General features: G+C 41.8%; 2 protein-coding genes across 4 annotated transcripts; one reads left to right on the forward strand and one right to left on the reverse strand.

Moving 5' to 3' along the window:
• Positions 1-25: 25 nt before the first annotated feature.
• dnaja1 (DnaJ heat shock protein family (Hsp40) member A1) lies at positions 26-9,945 on the forward strand. Of its 2 annotated transcripts, none has more exons than XM_042091546.1 (9): positions 26-169; positions 1,075-1,212; positions 2,535-2,727; positions 2,842-2,946; positions 3,557-3,784; positions 3,905-4,019; positions 4,303-4,418; positions 7,839-7,939; positions 8,208-9,945. In XM_042091546.1, exons 2-9 carry the CDS (start codon positions 1,081-1,083, stop codon positions 8,442-8,444), a joined length of 1,227 nt encoding a protein of 408 aa, XP_041947480.1. In that variant the 5' UTR covers positions 26-169; positions 1,075-1,080; the 3' UTR covers positions 8,445-9,945. The 2 variants fall into 2 exon arrangements, with proteins under 2 accessions (XP_041947480.1, XP_041946898.1); XM_042090964.1 differs by lacking the exon at positions 26-169 and adding an exon at positions 196-374.
• A 103-nt stretch (positions 9,946-10,048) lies between these two features.
• Positions 10,049-19,614, reverse strand: smu1b (SMU1 DNA replication regulator and spliceosomal factor b). Of its 2 annotated transcripts, none has more exons than XM_042088721.1 (12): positions 19,437-19,614; positions 18,778-18,988; positions 18,525-18,677; positions 18,254-18,364; positions 17,627-17,767; positions 16,379-16,498; positions 15,396-15,512; positions 14,924-15,051; positions 13,114-13,240; positions 12,798-12,965; positions 12,127-12,279; positions 10,049-11,731 (listed from the first exon to the last, which is right to left on the reverse strand). In XM_042088721.1, the coding sequence occupies exons 1-12, from the start codon at positions 19,460-19,462 to the stop codon at positions 11,633-11,635; spliced, it is 1,554 nt and encodes a 517-aa protein (XP_041944655.1). In that variant the 5' UTR covers positions 19,463-19,614; the 3' UTR covers positions 10,049-11,632. The 2 variants fall into 2 exon arrangements, with proteins under 2 accessions (XP_041944655.1, XP_041943855.1); XM_042087921.1 differs by having other exon boundaries at positions 18,248-18,364.
• Between the last annotated feature and the right edge of the window lie 87 nt (positions 19,615-19,701).

The following is a 19,701-nucleotide window of genomic DNA, read 5'->3' on the forward strand; positions in this document are numbered from 1 at the left end:
GGGTCTGGTGTCCCTTTATTATGATGCACTTCCTGCGACGGTCACTCGTCTCTAAAATGACTTAACTTCCTCTTGGTGGGTCAGTCAGAAGAAGATTCTGGAAGTCTGTAGCCATAGCAACTGAATTACCGAGCTGAGTTGATTTCTAAACTGTATGAACGACTGTTAGGTATGGCTTTTTGTCTATATTTTAAACACGTGGACGGTTAAACATTTTGTTTTGCTGATGAAGAGCGTTGGCTTGTTGTTCAGGCAGCTAAGCTAGTCATGGGATTAACGTTAGGCAATGAGTGTTGGCTAGCTAGCAAGACCGTGGGAGACGTGTTAACGTTATTTTTGTTGGTCAGCCCTTGAGCACATCGAATAAGTTAATGGTAACGTTAGTCATCGCTAGATCGCCATCGATACATCAACTTTCAATAAGACCTGATTTAATTTTTATGTATATACCACATGTATCCAATGCTAGCGTTAGTTGACGTGTGCTATCAAGTTTACTGTTATCGACAGAAACAGTCATAAAATGATAGCGTGGACCCATGATCTGTAGCACTAAGTCATTGGTTCCTGGACTCACCTTATCAATTACGCTATTGGGTAATATCATAGACCGTATATATACACAGTCTATGGGTAATATCAGCATCAACTAATGTTTTATTTTACGAGTTGACCTGCATTAAGTTGGCTAGCTAGACTAGCTCTATGTCAATAACGCGTTCTGTTTCAGTCATAAGTTACCCTCGGGGCATCTTTACTGATGGGTCAATTTTGCACCATGGTCTGCCAAAAGACTGATGTCAATAATAGTACACTGTATATTGTCATGGGGACGGCTTACTTTGTAACCCTAACGTTGACGTTACCTCTTGTCAGAAAATGGAAGTTTAAGCAGTGTGTAGGGGATGTTGCAATATAGGCTACTTCGCTAAACGTTTTTACGGGTTAACGTCAGATTGTTCTTAATCTTCTGAGCACATGTACTATAGCAGTCTACTGTTACATCATGCCATGTAGTTTGTAACGTTTTTGTCATTATTATTTATCTTAAACATCGTGCAAACAACTTTTTAGGCGAAGATGGTGAAGGAAACAGGGTTTTACGATATGTTGGGCGTAAAGCCCAGTGCCACTCCAGAGGAGTTGAAGAAAGCCTATCGTAAACTGGCCTTGAAATACCATCCAGACAAGAACCCAACAGAAGGAGATAAGGTAAAACAATCTTATGCTCTGTTTTTTTGTAATGATGAGTTTGGTTATGATTTTCTATTTGCTGTGCATCAGTAGCCACGGTTTACAGTGTGGACATTTCTATTAAACTATTCTGATTGAAAATAAAGTGCCGTCTGTTTACATGGGGTGCGTTCTATTTTGATCAGGTGCTTTCAAGCGCTTTAGAATCTTTGATCGGAATAGCCATTGTTGCCTACTTTTCCTTGAGAAGATACAGCAGTCAATCCGAATGACCATACATGGGTGTTCGTTCAGAATTGGAGCGGACTACACCACCTCTTTCATTTCGATTAAAATTCTGATAGGATCAGGAGTTTTCATTCAGATTGAGGTGTTTATGTGACAATTTTTATTCCGATTGAGTCGTTATTCCGTTTCTAACCGGAATAGAAGTGTCCATGTAAACGTGGCTACTAGCTACGTTTTGTCCTGTACCATTATTTCAATGTTTTCCCCTTTTCCTTTAGCTTACGCTGCTAGTAGTTATCCATCAGAGCTCTCCAAAACAGATAATATTGCCATCTAGGAGGGAAATTTAGTTTATTTAACAAGAATATTTTGAAAAGGTCGCTTTTAGTAATGTGGTAACGCTGTGAACACAAACCCATATGAAGGTTGGATAATATTACAATTGAACTCGATTCATAAGATATTATAAATGTTAACTAGATTGCAAATGATCTGTGATATGATCCTGTAAGCTTTTTTTTGTGCTATTCAGTGTGACATGATGTTTCCATCCTTAAACATGTGTGCATCTTTTTGGGATGGCAGGGTCAAGATAAAAAACAGGCAGTATTAGCTTTTTCACCAGAGAAGAGTGAGGAGGGTTGAGCAGAACAGACTTGGCGTGTAGTGGATGACGTCAGGAGTCACCTGTTTGGCTGTTTTCTCCCTTTGCTACATGTAGGGAAGGCTTGCCATGAGGCATGTCCTGAAGAGGAGCATATTTTTGTAAAATGCATGACTGTCCTACTAATTAGATCAACACTTAATGTCTGGCAGAGCTCCTTGAAAATCATCTCCTGAGATTGCTCCTCTTGGTCCTCCAGCTGCCCATTCAGCATCTGCCTCTCAGACCATACAGAGTGGCATTGGCAGGGCTGTAAACAGAGCTTTAGGAGCACGGAGGGGAGAGGTGTAATTTGATTGATTGGCTGGCTGTTGATCTCAAACATTAAGCTTAAAACCTCTGACAAAACTGAATTGCAGACTTAATGTGAAGGACAGCCATATATTTTGGCAAATTTTAAAGTAACAGATCACAATAAAATAAAATCTTGTCTGTACTTCTCTTCTAGTTTAAGCAAATCTCCCAGGCATATGAAGTACTCTCTGACCCCCAAAAGAGGGAGGTTTATAATCGTGGAGGTGAACAGGCTATCAAAGAGGGAGGCAACGGAGGGGGAGGAGGTGGTGGTGTCTTCAGGTCTCCCATGGACATCTTTGATATGTTCTTTGGTGGAGGGGGCCGAATGCACAGAGAAAAGAAAGGTTAGATACGTTTATGGCTTATGCAAAGTAAAGAATAACTTACAGTTTTGTATTTCCTTTGTTCTTTTTCACATAAACATATGCTGGTAAATTATTTTGTCTTTTTCTCTAAAGGGAAAAATATTGTCCACCAGCTTACAGTGTCTTTGGAGGAGCTATATAATGGAAGCACAAGGAAACTAGCTGTTCAGAAGAATGTCATCTGTGAAAGATGTGAAGGTATTGAACAACACGGATAGGAAACACACCCTATTATGTAATGTCCACACTTGTAGTATCCACTAGGGCTGCACAATTATCACAATCGCAATATGAACCAACGCAATTACCTAATCGCAAAAGCTACAAATAATCATGCACAGTTAATTTGATCACATTTCTTTCATATTCACTTTTATATGCATTTCATTCTCCTTGACTGCCACTTCTGGTTGGTGGATGTGCGTTGTGTGTGAGGGGCACTGATTAGTGAGCTTCATAGTCGGTCGGGGGTGCTGTGCTTCTTGTGCACCAGGCGTGCTCACCAATCAGGGGTGGCACGAATTAAAGAGACATTTGGAATATTGAACTGAATTCATTGCCATTAAACAATCGTATTGCATATCGCAATATCCGTCAGAAAAATCTCAATTAGATATTTCCCCCATATCGTGCAGCCCTAGTATCCACATATAGGCCTAATATGTCACTGGGGTAATGTAGTACCCGCTAACTTCATTGCCTTCACATTTTCGTCATCATGAGTCATAACACTGTCATTTAGGTCCTTGGATATTCAAAAGCACCTTTACAAAACATGCTCCTCTTTGCGTGTCCTTTCTTGTACTAGGGCGTGGGGGTAGGAAAGGAGCGCTGGAGGTGTGCCCCTCGTGCCGGGGAGCAGGCGTGCAGGTGCGGCTCCATCAGCTGGGCTTTGGCATGGTGCAGCAGCTGTCCACCGTGTGTGGCTCCTGTCAGGGCCAAGGTCAACGCATGAGTCACCGAGATCGCTGTAAAACCTGTACAGGACGCAAGATTCTCCGCCAGAAGAAAATCTTGGAAGTCCACATCGATAAAGGTTGGGGGAGTTTTCCTCTTGTTAAGACTGTGTTTGGTTTGAGGAGAGAATCTAAATTAGGCTGATGGACATGTTTGTCATTCTCATCTTCTTATGTAAATGTGTGTGTGTTATTCGTAGGCATGAAAGATGGACAGAAGGTTGTGTTTCATGGAGAAGGTGACCAGGAGCCAGGTTTGGAGCCAGGTGACATCATCATTGTATTGGACCAGAGGGAACACTCAGTGTTCACCAGGTGAATAAGAATGCAACGGCAACTCACAGAACACATTATGAAGGTTACATGCGAATTCCTGCTGCTCGGGACCACCAGTGTAAGTCTCTGATGAGCATCAGCAGTTCAGAGTTATCCATTCACACACTGCTTTACAGCATCATCTTGAGACTATAATGCAATGTTTATTTGTATTGTTAAAGTCGCTTTGGACAAAAGTGTCCACTAAGAACCATAAACATCTGTCAGAGAGTTGACTCTTAGAGAGTTGATCACATTATTGCTGTTTGTGGTTTGCTCCTAGAAAAGGAGAGAACCTCATGATGACAATGGAGCTGCAGCTGGTGGAAGCTCTTTGTGGCTTCCAGAAACCTGTCCAGACATTGGACAACAGGACTCTACTCGTCACCTCCCATCCAGGTACTTTATAGCTAATACAACTCTACTGTTGTGTTGCAATATGCCCCTTTCCATTACGAGTGTTTGGGGTAAAACCTAGGAGGTGGGAACTTGTCCAGTAACTTGCTCTCACACAGTCCTCTCAGTCCTTGTGTTTCCATTACAATTGAATGACCCTGGTCAAACTCGCCAGCCTCTGGAAGTTTGTTACAGGCCCATATGCAGCTTTTACTTCACGGTCGCGACACTAATTAGATGTTAAATTGCATAGCAGCTGCAAAAAATACTCTCCTCACACTAATACACCTTTGCTAAAGCTTTATTATCATTTACTTCCGTGCAGAGACCGTAACCTAAATATTCTTACTATCTATATGAGTCTATCCTCCTCGGAGGTGAAAAATAAACATTTTTGAATCACCTATTTTACGCAAATAGGCATACGCTACCTTCAAATATAGTGAACTGAAGTCAATGGAGACCATACGCAAACTTTGAATAGCTGCACCAAATCAAATGTTACATTATAGGTTTCATTTTTACTAGGGGTCGACCAATTATCGGCCTGGCCGATTATTAGGGCCGATATTTAGCATTTTATAATAATTTGTATCGGTCATTTTTCCACCGATAAGCCGATATTGAAATGGATAAAGAATGAAACGCGCTACTTTGTCTGTAAAGCGTCTCTCACTCCCTGAATTTGCTACTCTGTGGTCAAGAGCATTGTCCCGCCCACTACACCGTCTGATTTGTTAGTTAGCACGAATGCAGCCAATCAGGATCGAAGACTGAACACAGACAAAGTTTTGGTTTCTCACTGAGGCAGACTGGGCTTCAGCTGTAGCCTACGGAGCTATTTTTCGAAGGTAAGGAAGGTAGCCTACTTTGCTGAAGTTGCAGTGAATCACAATCATCTACACTGAAGTTACAAAAACACCACTTTGTAAGCTATTGTCTCTTTGATCCGGATCAATAAGTAAAGCACCAACTTCCTTCATTTAGCGAATTCCCGATTGATGCACGTTACTGATGCTGTTTACTAGTTATCCCACAAACTTGGGTGCTGCGCGTCGGGAGTTCTCTGCCTCAGCCTCGTTCGTTAATTGTGAATAACGGGACACCTCGGCGGACATCGTACAGACAAGTCCTAAATTATGCGATAGCGAACGTCAAAAAGTCTAATTGCTCCTTTTTGAAACGGACTGTCAGAAAAGACTACATGCACCCAGGGCCAACCGTAATTTAATCCGACCTGAACAAAATCGCGTCCTGAGCTGGCTATTAACGTGCCTTTTAGGCTCTCAAAAGTGTAGCTTATAGCCTACACATGGACACAAATTGCATGCTTAAATAGCCTAAGAACTATTTTAAAACTGTTTTGTTAAACTATTCAACCGTAACACTTGCCATCACGCATGCACCTCTTCCTCTCCCTCTCGTGCACTCACACACGATGGCAAAGCATCCTCTTTGTGACAGGTCCCTTAACAAGCACATAGCTCATTGTGCAGGCCTACTCTATGAAAATAATTGCTATCACTCAGCTCTTGGATTAACATGATACACAGGATTTACACTTGCAAAGTGATGCAAGTTGATAGACAATTTTGTATCAAAAGAAGAAAGAAAAGTTTGCATAATTTAAATGATTCTGAATTAAATTTTTGCAGCATATAGCATTTACTATCTACCCCCCTTTTTGACAACTGACATATAGGTTTTACATATCGGTTATCGGCCTCCTGTTTTGGTAATAATTGATATCGGTATCGGCCCTGAAAAAAACATATCAGTCGATCCCTAATTTTTACCATCGAAATTTAACCAGTTATGAAGCCTATTTTAACGGAAATTTGTTCATTCAGCGTAAGCTACCTCAACTCAGTCAGCTTAATTTAGCTCTAGCCTAACTGACGTCTGCCTTGCCTTTTTTTGTAAAGTGCTTATCGTCTTCCACTCACGCCTCGTTCAGGCTATGCACAGGCAGGTAGGCTGAAGCCTTCCCATAGAAAATGGAGAGTATATGGCCTGGCATGTTTATTATGAACACACCACATCTCTTAAAACAGCCTAATTCTAGTGTCGTCCATAGATGAATACCACGAAATGATAAATGAATACCACGAAATTCTAATCAGTAAAAGCCTATTTTTAGCGGACATTTGTTCATCCAGTGTTGGCTACCTCAACTCAACAAGCTAACAGACTAACTTGTAATCAGTTTAGCTGTAACTGATGTCTGCCTTGCTAGGTTTTTAAAAATGTGCTTGCAGTCTTCCACTTCCACACCTCATTCACACCTCATTTACATCTCGAGTTCTTTCAGGGCCTACCCCGAGGCACTCCGTTCGGCCCCATAGAAGTTCCCGGAACGTCGCGTTACCGGGCCGTTCGTGTAAAAGGGTAAAAGGAAACACGCACAAACATCCCCGTTCCCGTAAAAATCAAGTTCCAGGCGCGGTAATGGAAACGGGACTATTGTTGGCCTTTGAAATAAGGCCTGTCTTTTCAGATGTTCCTCCAACTAGAACTTGGTTCTATAGATGGTGAACAATCTGAGCAATGGGCCTCATTCACCAACCGTTCTTACGAAGAAATTTGTTCTTAAAGCCCACTTACGCAGTTTTTACGAAGATTAGGGTATTCACCAAAATATAGAACAGAATCTACGAACACTCAAGAGCACTCTTACGCACATTTGAGAACTGACTTGTTTGTGCAAAATAAATGGTTATTGCATTTTCATCATATCTGCAGGTGTAAAATCTAATACAATTTAAATGACAAATATATATTTTATCATTTAGGATACTATTTTTTTTACTAAAATACATTCCACTATTTTACAAAACATTTATGTATTTTAGAATAAATATTTAACACACCAAATAACACTTTTTCACTTTTTATACTAGCTACTAAATATAACGACTCATTTACTGTTCAATTCCTGCAGCAGTGCTTTCACTTCAAAGCATGTGTCATATACGGTAATCAAATTGTCTTGCTCATGTATTACAATATACGGTCAAATGAAAGCTGGTGCCTCGGCCTCAATTTGTGTGCACTATCACCCCTCATCATCGGCCCTGCAGTATCATGCCCTTTATCGGGAGTGACCGGGCGTTTACCTATGCTAATTAAGAACAATTGGCACATCCCATCAACTTAAGAAGAAATGAGATTCAGCATGATAAGAACAAAACTGTGAACTATTCTGAGGTTTAAGAACACTTAGACCACGTAAGACCTTCTTAAGAACACAGTTAAGAAAATTCTTAGGAAGATATGGGTCAATGAGGCCCAATGTCCTGATTTAGAAAATCTATGTGTGTGTATTTTCCTGACATCCATACATACCCTGACATCTGATTTCGTATTTCTGTTCAATAGAAGGAGCCCAAATAAAATATGAATTACTCTGCTTTTTTTTAACAGGAGAATTGATCAAGCCAGGTGATATAAAGTGTGTCTTGAATGAGGGAATGCCTTTGCACCGCCGACCTTTTGAGAAAGGCCGTCTTATCATCCACTTCACGGTGGGTGTTCTCTCAAACTTCCCTTTCTCCCTTAATTATGAAATCATGGTGGATCTGCTGTGTTTCCACTTTACCGATTTGACCTAGACTTATTTTTGCCATTTCTCAACCAGTTGCTCTACCCGAAATATAATTCAGAGTTTTACTATCTCTGAACATGCAACATACTTTGTTTCCTGGCTTCTGATTGGTCAAATCTGATATTTGAGTATGCATAATTTGTCAATCAAGCCCAAATTGAGGATGACATCTCTTGCTCTTTTTCCAGGTTGTCTTTCCAGAGGAAAACTTCCTCCCTCCGAACAAGTTGAAGGAGCTTGAGCGCTACCTGCCCAGGAAAGAGGAGCCAGATGAGCCTAATGCCATGGACGACGACCTGTACATCTACGCTGACCTGGAGGACTGCGACCCGGCCCGGGAGCGCCAGCACCAGAGGCACTACTACTTCGTGGAGGACGACGACGACTTCCCCGCTGGCGGAGGGATGCAGTGCCAAACCTCCTAAGGTGCCTGGGTCTTCCCAACATTCACAGCCCCATGGCACATCTCCGTAATGCCCCCTCCATGAGTGTGATGGGCAGTGCGACCTGGAGGTTATGCCAACTCTATACCCCTACTTTACCCACACAACCCCACCCTCATAAAAACCAACCCCATTTCAACATGCCGATGCCCTTTGATGCAGATGGCTCAGTGTAGCCTGCCAAATCAAGTCCGATGTTTTGCTGTGAGGAACTGAACTGAACCAAGACTTATTTCATGACACTGGACTGGCAAAGCCCTTCTTGAGTGAGTCGAGTTGTGGTGAATGATTACACATACTGTCACTGTGATTACGCCCATCTCTAAGGTTTCTTAATGATGATTTTAAGATCATGAAAAGAGATATAGCAGCTTTGTTGTTGCACCAAATACACATCAATGAAGTGTAAAAAAGTAATTACCCAGTTCTATTCCATTTTGAGGATTGCATCCTCTCATCTTCCATCTCAGTGATGGGAATAATATCAAGATAAATTAACAGACTGAATGTCACTTGGATGAAATAGTTGTGCTTGAACAACTGTCAGCACAACGCATGTTCAAAAACAAACAGATTCAGATTTCAGATTTGTTTTTTCAGAAACAATTCAGATTTGTCAACACCGGTTCAAGTGACCATCCCAGAAGAAATACTGTTGGGAAAAGGCAAAGTTGAAGACAGAGCAGTGTTTATAAGGCTGCTGATGTTTTTAATAGCCAAGATACTTTTTTTACGTCAAAAACCTTGATGTCAGTGCTCCACTTGCAATTGTCTTGCAGAAAAGGGCTTGGTGCCTATATGTGTTTGTTAAATGTTCCATGTCAGTGAAGTTCAAATCACAGGAGAGTTCTTCAGTCCGACAGTGATCGTCGTGCAGGCTTTGACATGTTGCATTTCTTTGCACAAGGTTTAACATTTAAAATGTGAATTGATTGATTTAGTTGATTTCATAAATTGTTTTCACAAATAATGCACAACGTGGTCAGTTGCCAAGTAGTTTTCACAATAGATGCTGATCCACTTCTAATTTCCTAAATGTCATAAAATGATATAGGGTGCCACACCTTATGGACTGCTACTTTCAATTAAGTGATTGGTCTGGTCCCCCATATTATGTTTATTTAAAGACACTGTTCAAAATTGGTTTGCCAGATATTCCATTTTCGATTTATAGGAGCTAATGTAATTTGGATGATTACCTCATTTCATTCGGTGTGCCTGCACTGAAGCCTTATGGTCTGTGGTTCCAATATTGCAATTCTCATTGCACCCGTCTTTCAGATCAAGAAAATGACAAACTTTTTAAAGTGGCTTCTTACTAAATGTATTGACACTTTAAATGCAGGACTGACTGATCTTTGTTTTGTTTTTTTATTCTAAAAGGTGTCTGTGTTGTGTCTATGTACGTGGGTCAGTTCTATTAGGACCAATAAGTTATGCATTTAAATATTTTTATTTATAATTAAATCAACCTCTGTTCATATCTGAGGCTTGAGAATATTTTGTGAAATCTCCTACATTCAAATTGTGACTGTATCAGCAAATAGTTACACAACACTGCATAAGCCCATTAGGAAACACAGGGATATGTGCCAAATGCTTACTTAGCTTCAAGCCTTTATTGAACCATGAACTTTTTACAGTATGGTAGACCTGAGACCTTGAAGTGTCTTTTCTAATTTCCACTCAAGAGATCCAGAGATTCAAACACAATACAAACTGCAACGCCAGCAATTCTCCATGGTGAGTAAGAGAGTCTTGCAACAGACACAATACTCTACATGGTTCCTATTTAAAAGGAGTACATCACTGGAATCATACTCAGATAGATTGGCATATACAAATAAAGTTACAAAGTTAACTGATCAAATGATGTACATACCAAGTGTATGCTCTCAGAGCATGTGAATGAACTTGGTGTATATAGTGCTATTTGACAGGACAATAACATTTGCAAATGTATGGTAACACCCTTAAAGATCCCATGGAATCATTGGTGGCCATATTGCCTTTCTGCTTGTAAGATAGCATTGGCCCAAACATACTACAACTAGCAGTTGAAATACTCATGAGCAACTTACTCCTTCACTGAAACTATTCAGCAATGTAAGGCAACACAATAAGAAATTAGAATTTCATATTTAAGACACTGAAGTGATACACTTTAACATCAACTGGCTAAAACTACTCAGCAGACATAAAACACAGGCAGCAACACCACATTAAATATAGTACAGAACTATATAAAGAAGTATAGGTCACATATACAGATGATACCCATGCTGTACAGATTCGGCATGCTGGTAAACTTCATGAGGTCAAGTGCTAGAACACACAGGCCCTTAGCATATCACTGCTCTCCACTCCCTCTGAGTGGAAAGTGACAAGGTTTTACTTCATCCCTGGTGTCAAGCAAGACCTCAAAATGTCATCACAGAAAACCACAGTATCCAACAGGAGACACTATTAGACACGGTGAAGCCCCTTACTGATATTCCGTGTCCATTTGCAGCTCTCTCTGTAGTTGACAACATGGCCAACTGGTAGTATTAAGCCGTTCACCTGAACCCCTAAGATTTTCGTAAAGGGCAGACTCATCACTGTAGAAATCAGCATGCATATTGCAGATACAGACAATATTTTGAAATCCCCTTCACATCAACACTAGTCAATTGTGTTTCTTACATGAGAAATCAGAAATCTGCCATAATTGACATAAAAGAAAATGAGTACAGTATAGATTGGCAATAATAGCAAGAGAAGCCTAATGCGTGTCCAGGTGTCAGGATGAAGATTTCTAAAATGAAAGTCACAAGTTATGAACTATTAACCCGTCATGTTAGTGATGAGTTTTTAGGAAAGCCTGTGCACACATTTCACTCCATAAAGACCGCCCTGCACAGTCCAGCCCAGCTCTTCATCATCCTGGTGTTCAGCCCTGGACCACAAGGGCTCTTAAAACGAGCTAGCTATTTTGAGGAGCAAATATTTGATCTCATTCATTTTCTCTAACTTTGAGTGATGCTTTTAAGATCTCAGAAACCCATTTGCTGTCGAAATATGACAGAAATAATGGCTTGAATACACAGGGGGTTCTCAAGGTCCAGAACTAAGACACTGCCCATCATGTAAGGACTGGGTTCACTCTCCATACAGCTCTGTGAAGCCATTTAGGGCCTCCACAGTTTCAGTAGGCCATCCTCACTGTAGGTAGCAAGTATGTCCTGATGAGGGTGATGAGTTATGCCGATCACGTCTTTATCATGAACCTGTGAGAACACGAACATACATATATATGTGCACACACACAGAGAGAGAGAGAGAGAGATTAGACACATTCAAAAGGTTACTCCCTCACTAACAGAAGGCTGAACTAGGACAACTACAAAACAAATCTCTATAATGCACCGTAATCTCCATCTCAGAATAGCAGCCTTGTGTGAATCATGCATATCTGCCCCACTCGCCAACACCTCCTGCTAATTCATGCAAACTGCATATTCTAATGTATTCAAATCACATTCTTATCTACCCGAGAGCAAACTGCTAATAGAAACGAGCAATGGAGTGTGAGTGTGTGAGTGTGTGTGTGTGTGTGTGTGTGTGGGGGCTCCAATGTGTGTGGGCCATGTGCGTGCGGTGCTGCAGGGCCAGCGTACCGTACCGTGAGGCTGCTCTCCAGCCTGCCGGTGAGCGTGCTGAAGCAGTACAGCACCAGGTCCTCGCCCACACAGTAGACCCACTTGCCACGCGGAGACAACGTGCAGCACACAAAGTCCCCGCCTTCTCTTTTACCCGAGCTAAAACTCCTCACAATCTGGAGGGAGGGAGGGATGGGACAAGCAGAGGAATGAGAGAGGGATGGAAAGGTTGACTTGCTCTGGAGTATCTCTGCTGTGGGAGGTTTGTCTGGGGACTGTGAACGCCCACACCACTCTGTGCAACAGCAAAAATGTGTTTCTACCAACTGACTCCTGTGGGATACTCATGAGCTCTATTTTATTATATCTAATATTAGAAAAGCAGAAACCCACCAAGATATGATATAATTAATAAAAAACAATCTGAACCATTAAATATAAATGTCATTTTACAATACATATGATAGAATAGATAAGTGCTTTGGAAATAGTGTGTCTATGTTAAGTCTGAAATAAAATAAAACAATCCTTGCTGCGCTGCACTGTGACTGGTAAATATTTCATGTTATGATTTCCTGTTTGCCCAAGGGTGGCGAGGGTCACCACGAGAGTATTAAATAGAAACACACCTGCCACCTCTATAAAACATTCATTTGACTTCAGCTATTTTAATCCTGGTGTCAGCCCTCCTCACCTGTCCTTTCATGTTCATGATCACCACCGTGCTGGAGCGGTTACACACCACAAACTGCTCGGGGTTCTTGGGCAGCAGGAACATGTTGTTGACCATGACGTCTACTCCTGCGGACGAGCCTGGCGATTTAAATGTGCTGGTGCATTCGCAGGTCTTCACATTCCAAATCTGAGGAGAGCAAGTATGACTAACTTGAACTCCTGCACGGTCACGTTTTGTACATTTCGCTCAAAAGAGCTCACTTCAAGTGAAATAGAACACACTCAAGAGGCTATAACGGTAAGACGAATCCGATGGCCTAAGCTGGTCATCATACCTTGATGATGCCATCTGAGGACGCACTGATGATGTGGTTGCCATCCTTTGTAAATGATGCTTCACTGACAAAGGACGTGTGGCCCCTCAACTCCTTCAGCGTCTTGCCCGATTTCAGCAAATGAATCCTTTAAGAGAATGCATAGTGCCACACACCAGTTTAATATACTGCATATGTCGACAGCAACATACATTATCCTGTATTGAAGGCATGCAGGCAAAGATGGTATTTGCACATAAAGCAATATGAAAGTGAGTTGGACGGTTGCTATAGCAACATGTTTTACTATTCACCCACTGGAGTTTAGTCATCCCAAAATAAACTGCTAAACCAGAGTAACTGTGACCAAATATATTGGTTTAAATCACAGCAAACTGCACTGACAGCTAAAATATACTGATCTTATCTTGACACTTGATTAACCACTGTTTTCGAGCTACTACCTCTAAACCAATTAGAATGTGCCACCACAATCTCCATAGTCTTACATGATGAAAATATGAAAATGAGGGGGGCAATTTGTTTTTTGAAAAATGAACCAACAGGTTTAGAGAGGAAGACCCCATCTCTAAACACAGAGCAGTGGATCATTTGGAATAACCGGCAGTGACTGAATGAAATTCCAAAGCACAAAGTGCACATGAAGCCGGCAACGCTGGCACATGCTCCACGTGTCACACTATGCTGTGGGTGGCTCTGATTGAGTGTGAAGGAGTTCCTGTTTGTCAATAACAACCCCAGTGCTGCCTCTTTTGTGAGCTGCCTGGCATGGTGCAAAACATCTGCCTGCTACTGCACTGGCAAGCACACGCACACACACAGACAGGAAGCCCAGAATCATTATCCACTAGTGGTGCACGTGTCGCTCCACGCTACCCTCCCACACACGACGCATGCCTTGCAGAAAAGATCCTAGAGAGGAGAGGGGAGAGAGTGAGAGAATGAGAGAGAGGGGGAGGGGGGGGGGGGGGGGGGGGTGACGAGGCTGCAGTATTCTGTCAGGAGTGTGACTATTTCAATTTGAAATGTGTTTTCTCTCCTAATGTAAATTGAATGAGCTTCGGTGCTAATCCTGGCTGAACTCGTTGATTGAGTTTGTCTTTCTCCGAGGTCTGGTAATGGTTTGTATAGATTAGGTATTTCAACAACACGTACAATAACCTTGTGTTTGATGAGCGACATCCCAAAAACCTCCAGCAGTGCCAAAGGCAGTCCGCCTGCGTTGGTTAGGCCTTTAGCTACGACTAATTGAACTCTCTTTCAACAGATTATTTACATTTGCCAATTGCCAGTACGCTGTTTGCACTACCCCAAGAGAACAGTCTTTTCCAGCAACCATGAGATCCTTTGTTCAATTCATTAGCCCTTCCATATGACATATCTGCATCATAGGTTTCACCGTATAATGGAATATTAGCTACGCCACACAAGACCCAGGCCTCACCCACACATGCAGCTCAAATATCTGTACAGCTGCTGCTGCTGCACTGTGTCTGAAAAGAAATGAAGGACTACGCAGATGGACATGTAGATGAACAAGCGAGTGACACAGCGATAGATAGAGAACAATGGACCATTGACAAAGAGTTTATATTTGTCACACAATTATTTGGACATGTAGATGAACAAGCGAGTGACACAGCGATAGATAGAGAACAATGGACCATTGACAGAGAGTTTATATTTGTCCCTTAACATTTGCTCATAAGGGTTCGAACTGAGAGAATAAGAAAGAGAGAATGACAGAGAAAGAGGGGGAGAGAAAGAGAGAGAACACTGTGAGAGAAAGAGAGAGAACACTGTTTTTAACCTGATGGTCTGATCAAAAGAAGCACTGAGTAGTTGACCGTTGTCCTTGCAGAAGTTGAGACAAGTCACTCCTTTGCTGTGAGCGCGCTCAAATCTTCGCAGACACTGCCCGCTCTGAATCCTCCACACCTGCAGTCACATACCGCACCCACAAACACCAGAGCCAGAGCTAGTCAGTCAAATATTATACAGCAACACATAGCAGGGTATATATTCAACCTATAGAGATTGCACACACCACAAGTCACATCTTTGATCTCAGCTTATTGTTGTGTTGATGTGTGTTCGAAACCTTATTTTAAAAGTATATTGGCGCCACAACTACTGTGATGAAATCACTAAAAGTACAAAGAAAAGTATCTAATTAAATATAAATAAAGATAAACTAAAAAGCTGCCTTGAAACATTGTGATAAAATCTCAAAATGTGCTCATGTAATATTTTGACACAGAGATCAAAGTTTAGAGTCAGACCTTGATCTTGCCATCCTGTGCCCCAGACGCTAACATCTCAGAATCGTGGCTGAAGGCCAAACATAAGACTGCATCATCCATCATCATGAAGTTGTCCTGGGCCTGATACTTCAGATCCTGAGGAGGATGCAGAAACATACCAGTGAGTGTGTACACACACACACACACACACACACATACCAGTGAGTGCACACACACACACACACACACACACACACACACACAAAAGTTGCAAGACTCGTTTCTGCTGCTGATGTAATTATCTGAAATATTCTGGGCCTGGGAGAGAGGACATGAATCTGAAGTTGTAATTATCCATCATGACACTAATCTTCCATACAATCTGTACATCTGTGCTTTTTCCCGATTCAGTCAGCATTTACATTTACTCATGTGCAAACATTTTTAAAGCTGTTTCGTTGCCCAATAGCTTACTATTGATACTTCAGATCCACTAAGAGAAAATTACCACGCACCAAATGTAGCAGATTTTATTAGCAGAAGTATTAAATAAATGTTCAATTCACAGCTATTATTATGTTGTTGTGTGTGGTTACGAAGGGGGGGGGGGTTCTGTGAGAGGTCTGTTGAAAATGTTTGCGTGTAGTTAGCCACTAGACTGTGAATTTGTGAGCACCCACAGCCTTTGAGAGGAGGAAAGTTAGGAGTGTTGCCGTTGACAGTGATTCTGCTGCTTACTCACATTGTACTGAAAAATATACTGTTCATGTTTTCCGTATGATATGGCATCTCTTTATGGCTTGTCCTTCCAAGTGTGTTAATGGTTACACAGTTAGTAAATTCTTTTTATTTTCCAATATCCAATCCAGTAATTTTGACCAATATAGGACTGATACTGATCCTGAGTATTGCATCAGCTCATCCCCAACTATCTAAAACAGTTACTACCACTATCTACTAGGCTACAGAAAAATAGATAAGATGGGTATAAGTCAATCTTTCCTGCTTCAAATACATCATACCTTCCGGATCTTTCCAGTGGTGAAGTTCCACACCTCAACAAAGCCGTCAACAGAACCGGTGATGAGATACTGACCATCAGGAGAGAACCGCGCGCACTCCACATGAGACTTTGGTCCAAACTACAACACACACACACACACACACACACACACACAATTCCAAAAAACAAAGATGACCATCATATATTCAAATAATAAACCAGCATGCAAACTGTCAACAGGCAATGTATAGAAACTTTCCCTTTGCGACCTGCCAGACACTGTAGCAAGAGCACAGCATGCCTGGGGTGTCCTGAGGGGGTGATGCATAGGGGAAGGTGATGAGATTTGAGGGACAGATGGGCTGCCTCTCCGCCACTCCCCAAGCTCTGAGCTCTGCATGAAGGGCACGCAGGGAAATCCATCAGCAGAGACCATTACTGGGGGTTGCAGCCACAGAAGCTGAGCAGAGCTGCTTTGGGCCAGAAAAGCAATTATCTTTCTGTGTGTGTATGCGGCTGCCGCCTATGTGCATGAGTTCGTGACTATTTATGCCTCTAAAACTTGCAACACAATGTATCTTTTCTACATTAAAATAGCAGCTTTAAACACAATTAGCTATAGGTCTTTCACCATGCTACATGCTACACTAACTTACAATATAGAGAATGGAGTCTCTGACCTTGCCAATCGCCCGGTATTGCACTATATAATGTTGCTTTTGTGAGTATGACTATGACCCTTTATGTCGGTTTAAGACAAAACTATGGAACACCCCCCTTAGAACAAATGGATATCCAGTATGTTGAAAATGGACGAGAATTCCTGCACCGTATCACCTTAAATGCTGTGTGGTGAAAGAAAGGCAGCTGATGCCAAAAATATGATGTATTAAACTGAATAACATTTACACGCATGAAAAGGAAAGCCAAAGGGACCATGGATCTTTTCTTCTCCCTTGTTAGTCCTTTTCATGTGCAGTCCTTACGTTTTTATATTTGAAAACATTGTATTATATTATGTTATATTACTATATTACATTATATCATATTATATTATATTTAATCATATTGCATAATATTATATCAAATGTGATTATTAATTTCACATTCTTATATGCTGTGCTCATAGTCGCTGACATAGAAATACCTGTGAAGCGCTTTATGTCTCAGATAAACACTTTACCCTGCAGCAGGAGCAATCTGGATGCTTGGTGGTTGAAGCAGACATCCAGCCAGTGAATGACTCAGCTGGCATTGGGTGGTTTACCTGAATGTGGCAAATGAGCTGTGCAGGGACGTGCTCCTCCTCGCTGTCCTTCACTCCGTTGCAGACAGTTCCATTGCACTGTGTCATGTCAATAGCCATGCCAGGATGCAGCATGTCCTGAGTCTGCTGGTATTTCACGGACTGGGAGGGAGCAGAAGAAGAGAAGGGACGGGAAAAGGGAAGAGATCAACACCTGACTCCTGTACATCTACAACACAATCTACAAGAGTGCTTTTTATTTAAGCTAATCACACAACCATGTGTTAATCACAGTGAGGGGAGACAGAAAGACAAGGGGGTGGGGGTCTTTATGCTCTCTGGTGTGTTCTATGCTGTTCAAGAGGAAAATAACAGGACAACATAAAAGAAACATGCGGCACACTGTTTCAGTTATAAAAGACTGTTTTAGAAAGATTCTATTTTAAAGCTCATTGATTGCCTGTTGTGCAGTTAACCAATCATAATTGCTCCTAAAATTGGCATCATATCATACTATCTGATCTGCCTCAGTAACAATGAAATTACATTTCTGAATAAGGGTTTGAATGTGCATTAATCTTCTCCCTCTCTTATTCGACTTGGCAGTTTAACTTGAACTTGTATAGGTGAAGACATACTCACACGCACCTGTGAAAGAAGTCCCAAGAGGCGTGAGGGAGGGACCACGCTGACCTCTGCTGCCAAGGCGTGGGCAACTGCCATCCTCCTCTTCTCCTTGCTACTGCCATCTGGGTACGCCTGCAGGGACACAGAGGTCAGCACACGCCGCAGCAGTCCGCTGCATAACAACGCAGCACCAACAGGTTGTTCTGGTGCTCATGCAGATAAGCCTGGTGTTCCATGAGCCAGGCGGTATTCTGACAGACTGCAGGGTAAATGACTCTTGCTCCACTCTCACCTCCTGAGGGTCAAAGTACGGACGTGTTAAAAGGTTCTCCAGGTGGACATATCTGTCCGGCTCTGTCTGTTTCAGGTAAATCATGGGGTCTGTTTGCCACAGCATTGACCGGGCTGCTCCAACTTCTTTCAGCTCGATAAGTTCCAAAACCACCTGTAGAATAAAGATAGGGAACAGATTCAACATCACTACAGTGTTAGTTTATGTCAAGACTCTCAAAGCAATAAATTCGCGTCATGCGATGACCTTTTACCTGCTCATACAAGTCAATGAGAATTTTGCAGGGTAGCTTGAGATGTTGTATAGCCAGTAACACTGCATCCCAGTGGCCGTTGTTTATGTCTGAGATGAAGCTATCAATGCTATCCACTGTGTGAAGGTATACAGTACTCTCCTCCTGCAGCGTAGCCAGCGTGCGGTGCAGGTTGTTCTCTTTCAGGTATTGCATGATTAGACGGACGACGCTGATGAAAAATAGCAGTTAAAACGACCCATCATGCTGATCATCACATTTTTGTCATTATTACTTGACAATAGTCATCGATATCTACTTGTCATGACAAAGATAGATCTACAGAGAGAAAACAGGAATTTTAAACTGTTATTTGGATCACCATATCTCTCAAAAATAAGATGCAGGAGAAAGTTTTGTTATCTTTCAGCGAGGACTGCACTGAAAAATTCAATTGAAGTCACCAGGATCGCATCAGATATGGCATAGCTCAGGCTTTCCACTTAACGAAACCATAATTACACTGTCTAATAGGGAAACGCGGTTGACTCATTGCAGAAGTCCCTATAAAACATTGCAACATCTACTACACAGCGTTTATTAACTTAAAATTCGTGAAATAATCATTAATCAGATCTTTCACCATCAATAAACACACTTAATATCTAAATTAAACTTACTCCGTCGTTTCAACATCAAGGGACATTGTAGGAAGTCCTCGTCGCAGTGTCGGAGTTCTTAACTGGAGTGATGCGCAAGACGGTGGTTCTGCCTTCTGTTGATAGCCTACTCAGACACGTGAACAGTGCATTGCTGTGACCGCCCAATACACGTGTTCTAGTGTTTAGCGTTTTGCGTAGACCCCTAAACTCAGCCTCCTTCAGTGCGGAATGGTCTTTTTCATTTGTGTGATAGACTGTGTTAACTTGTCAGGCACATGGACCG

Source organism: Alosa sapidissima, chromosome 1, assembly GCF_018492685.1.
Source record: "Alosa sapidissima isolate fAloSap1 chromosome 1, fAloSap1.pri, whole genome shotgun sequence".
Lineage (NCBI taxonomy): Eukaryota > Metazoa > Chordata > Actinopteri > Clupeiformes > Clupeidae > Alosa > Alosa sapidissima.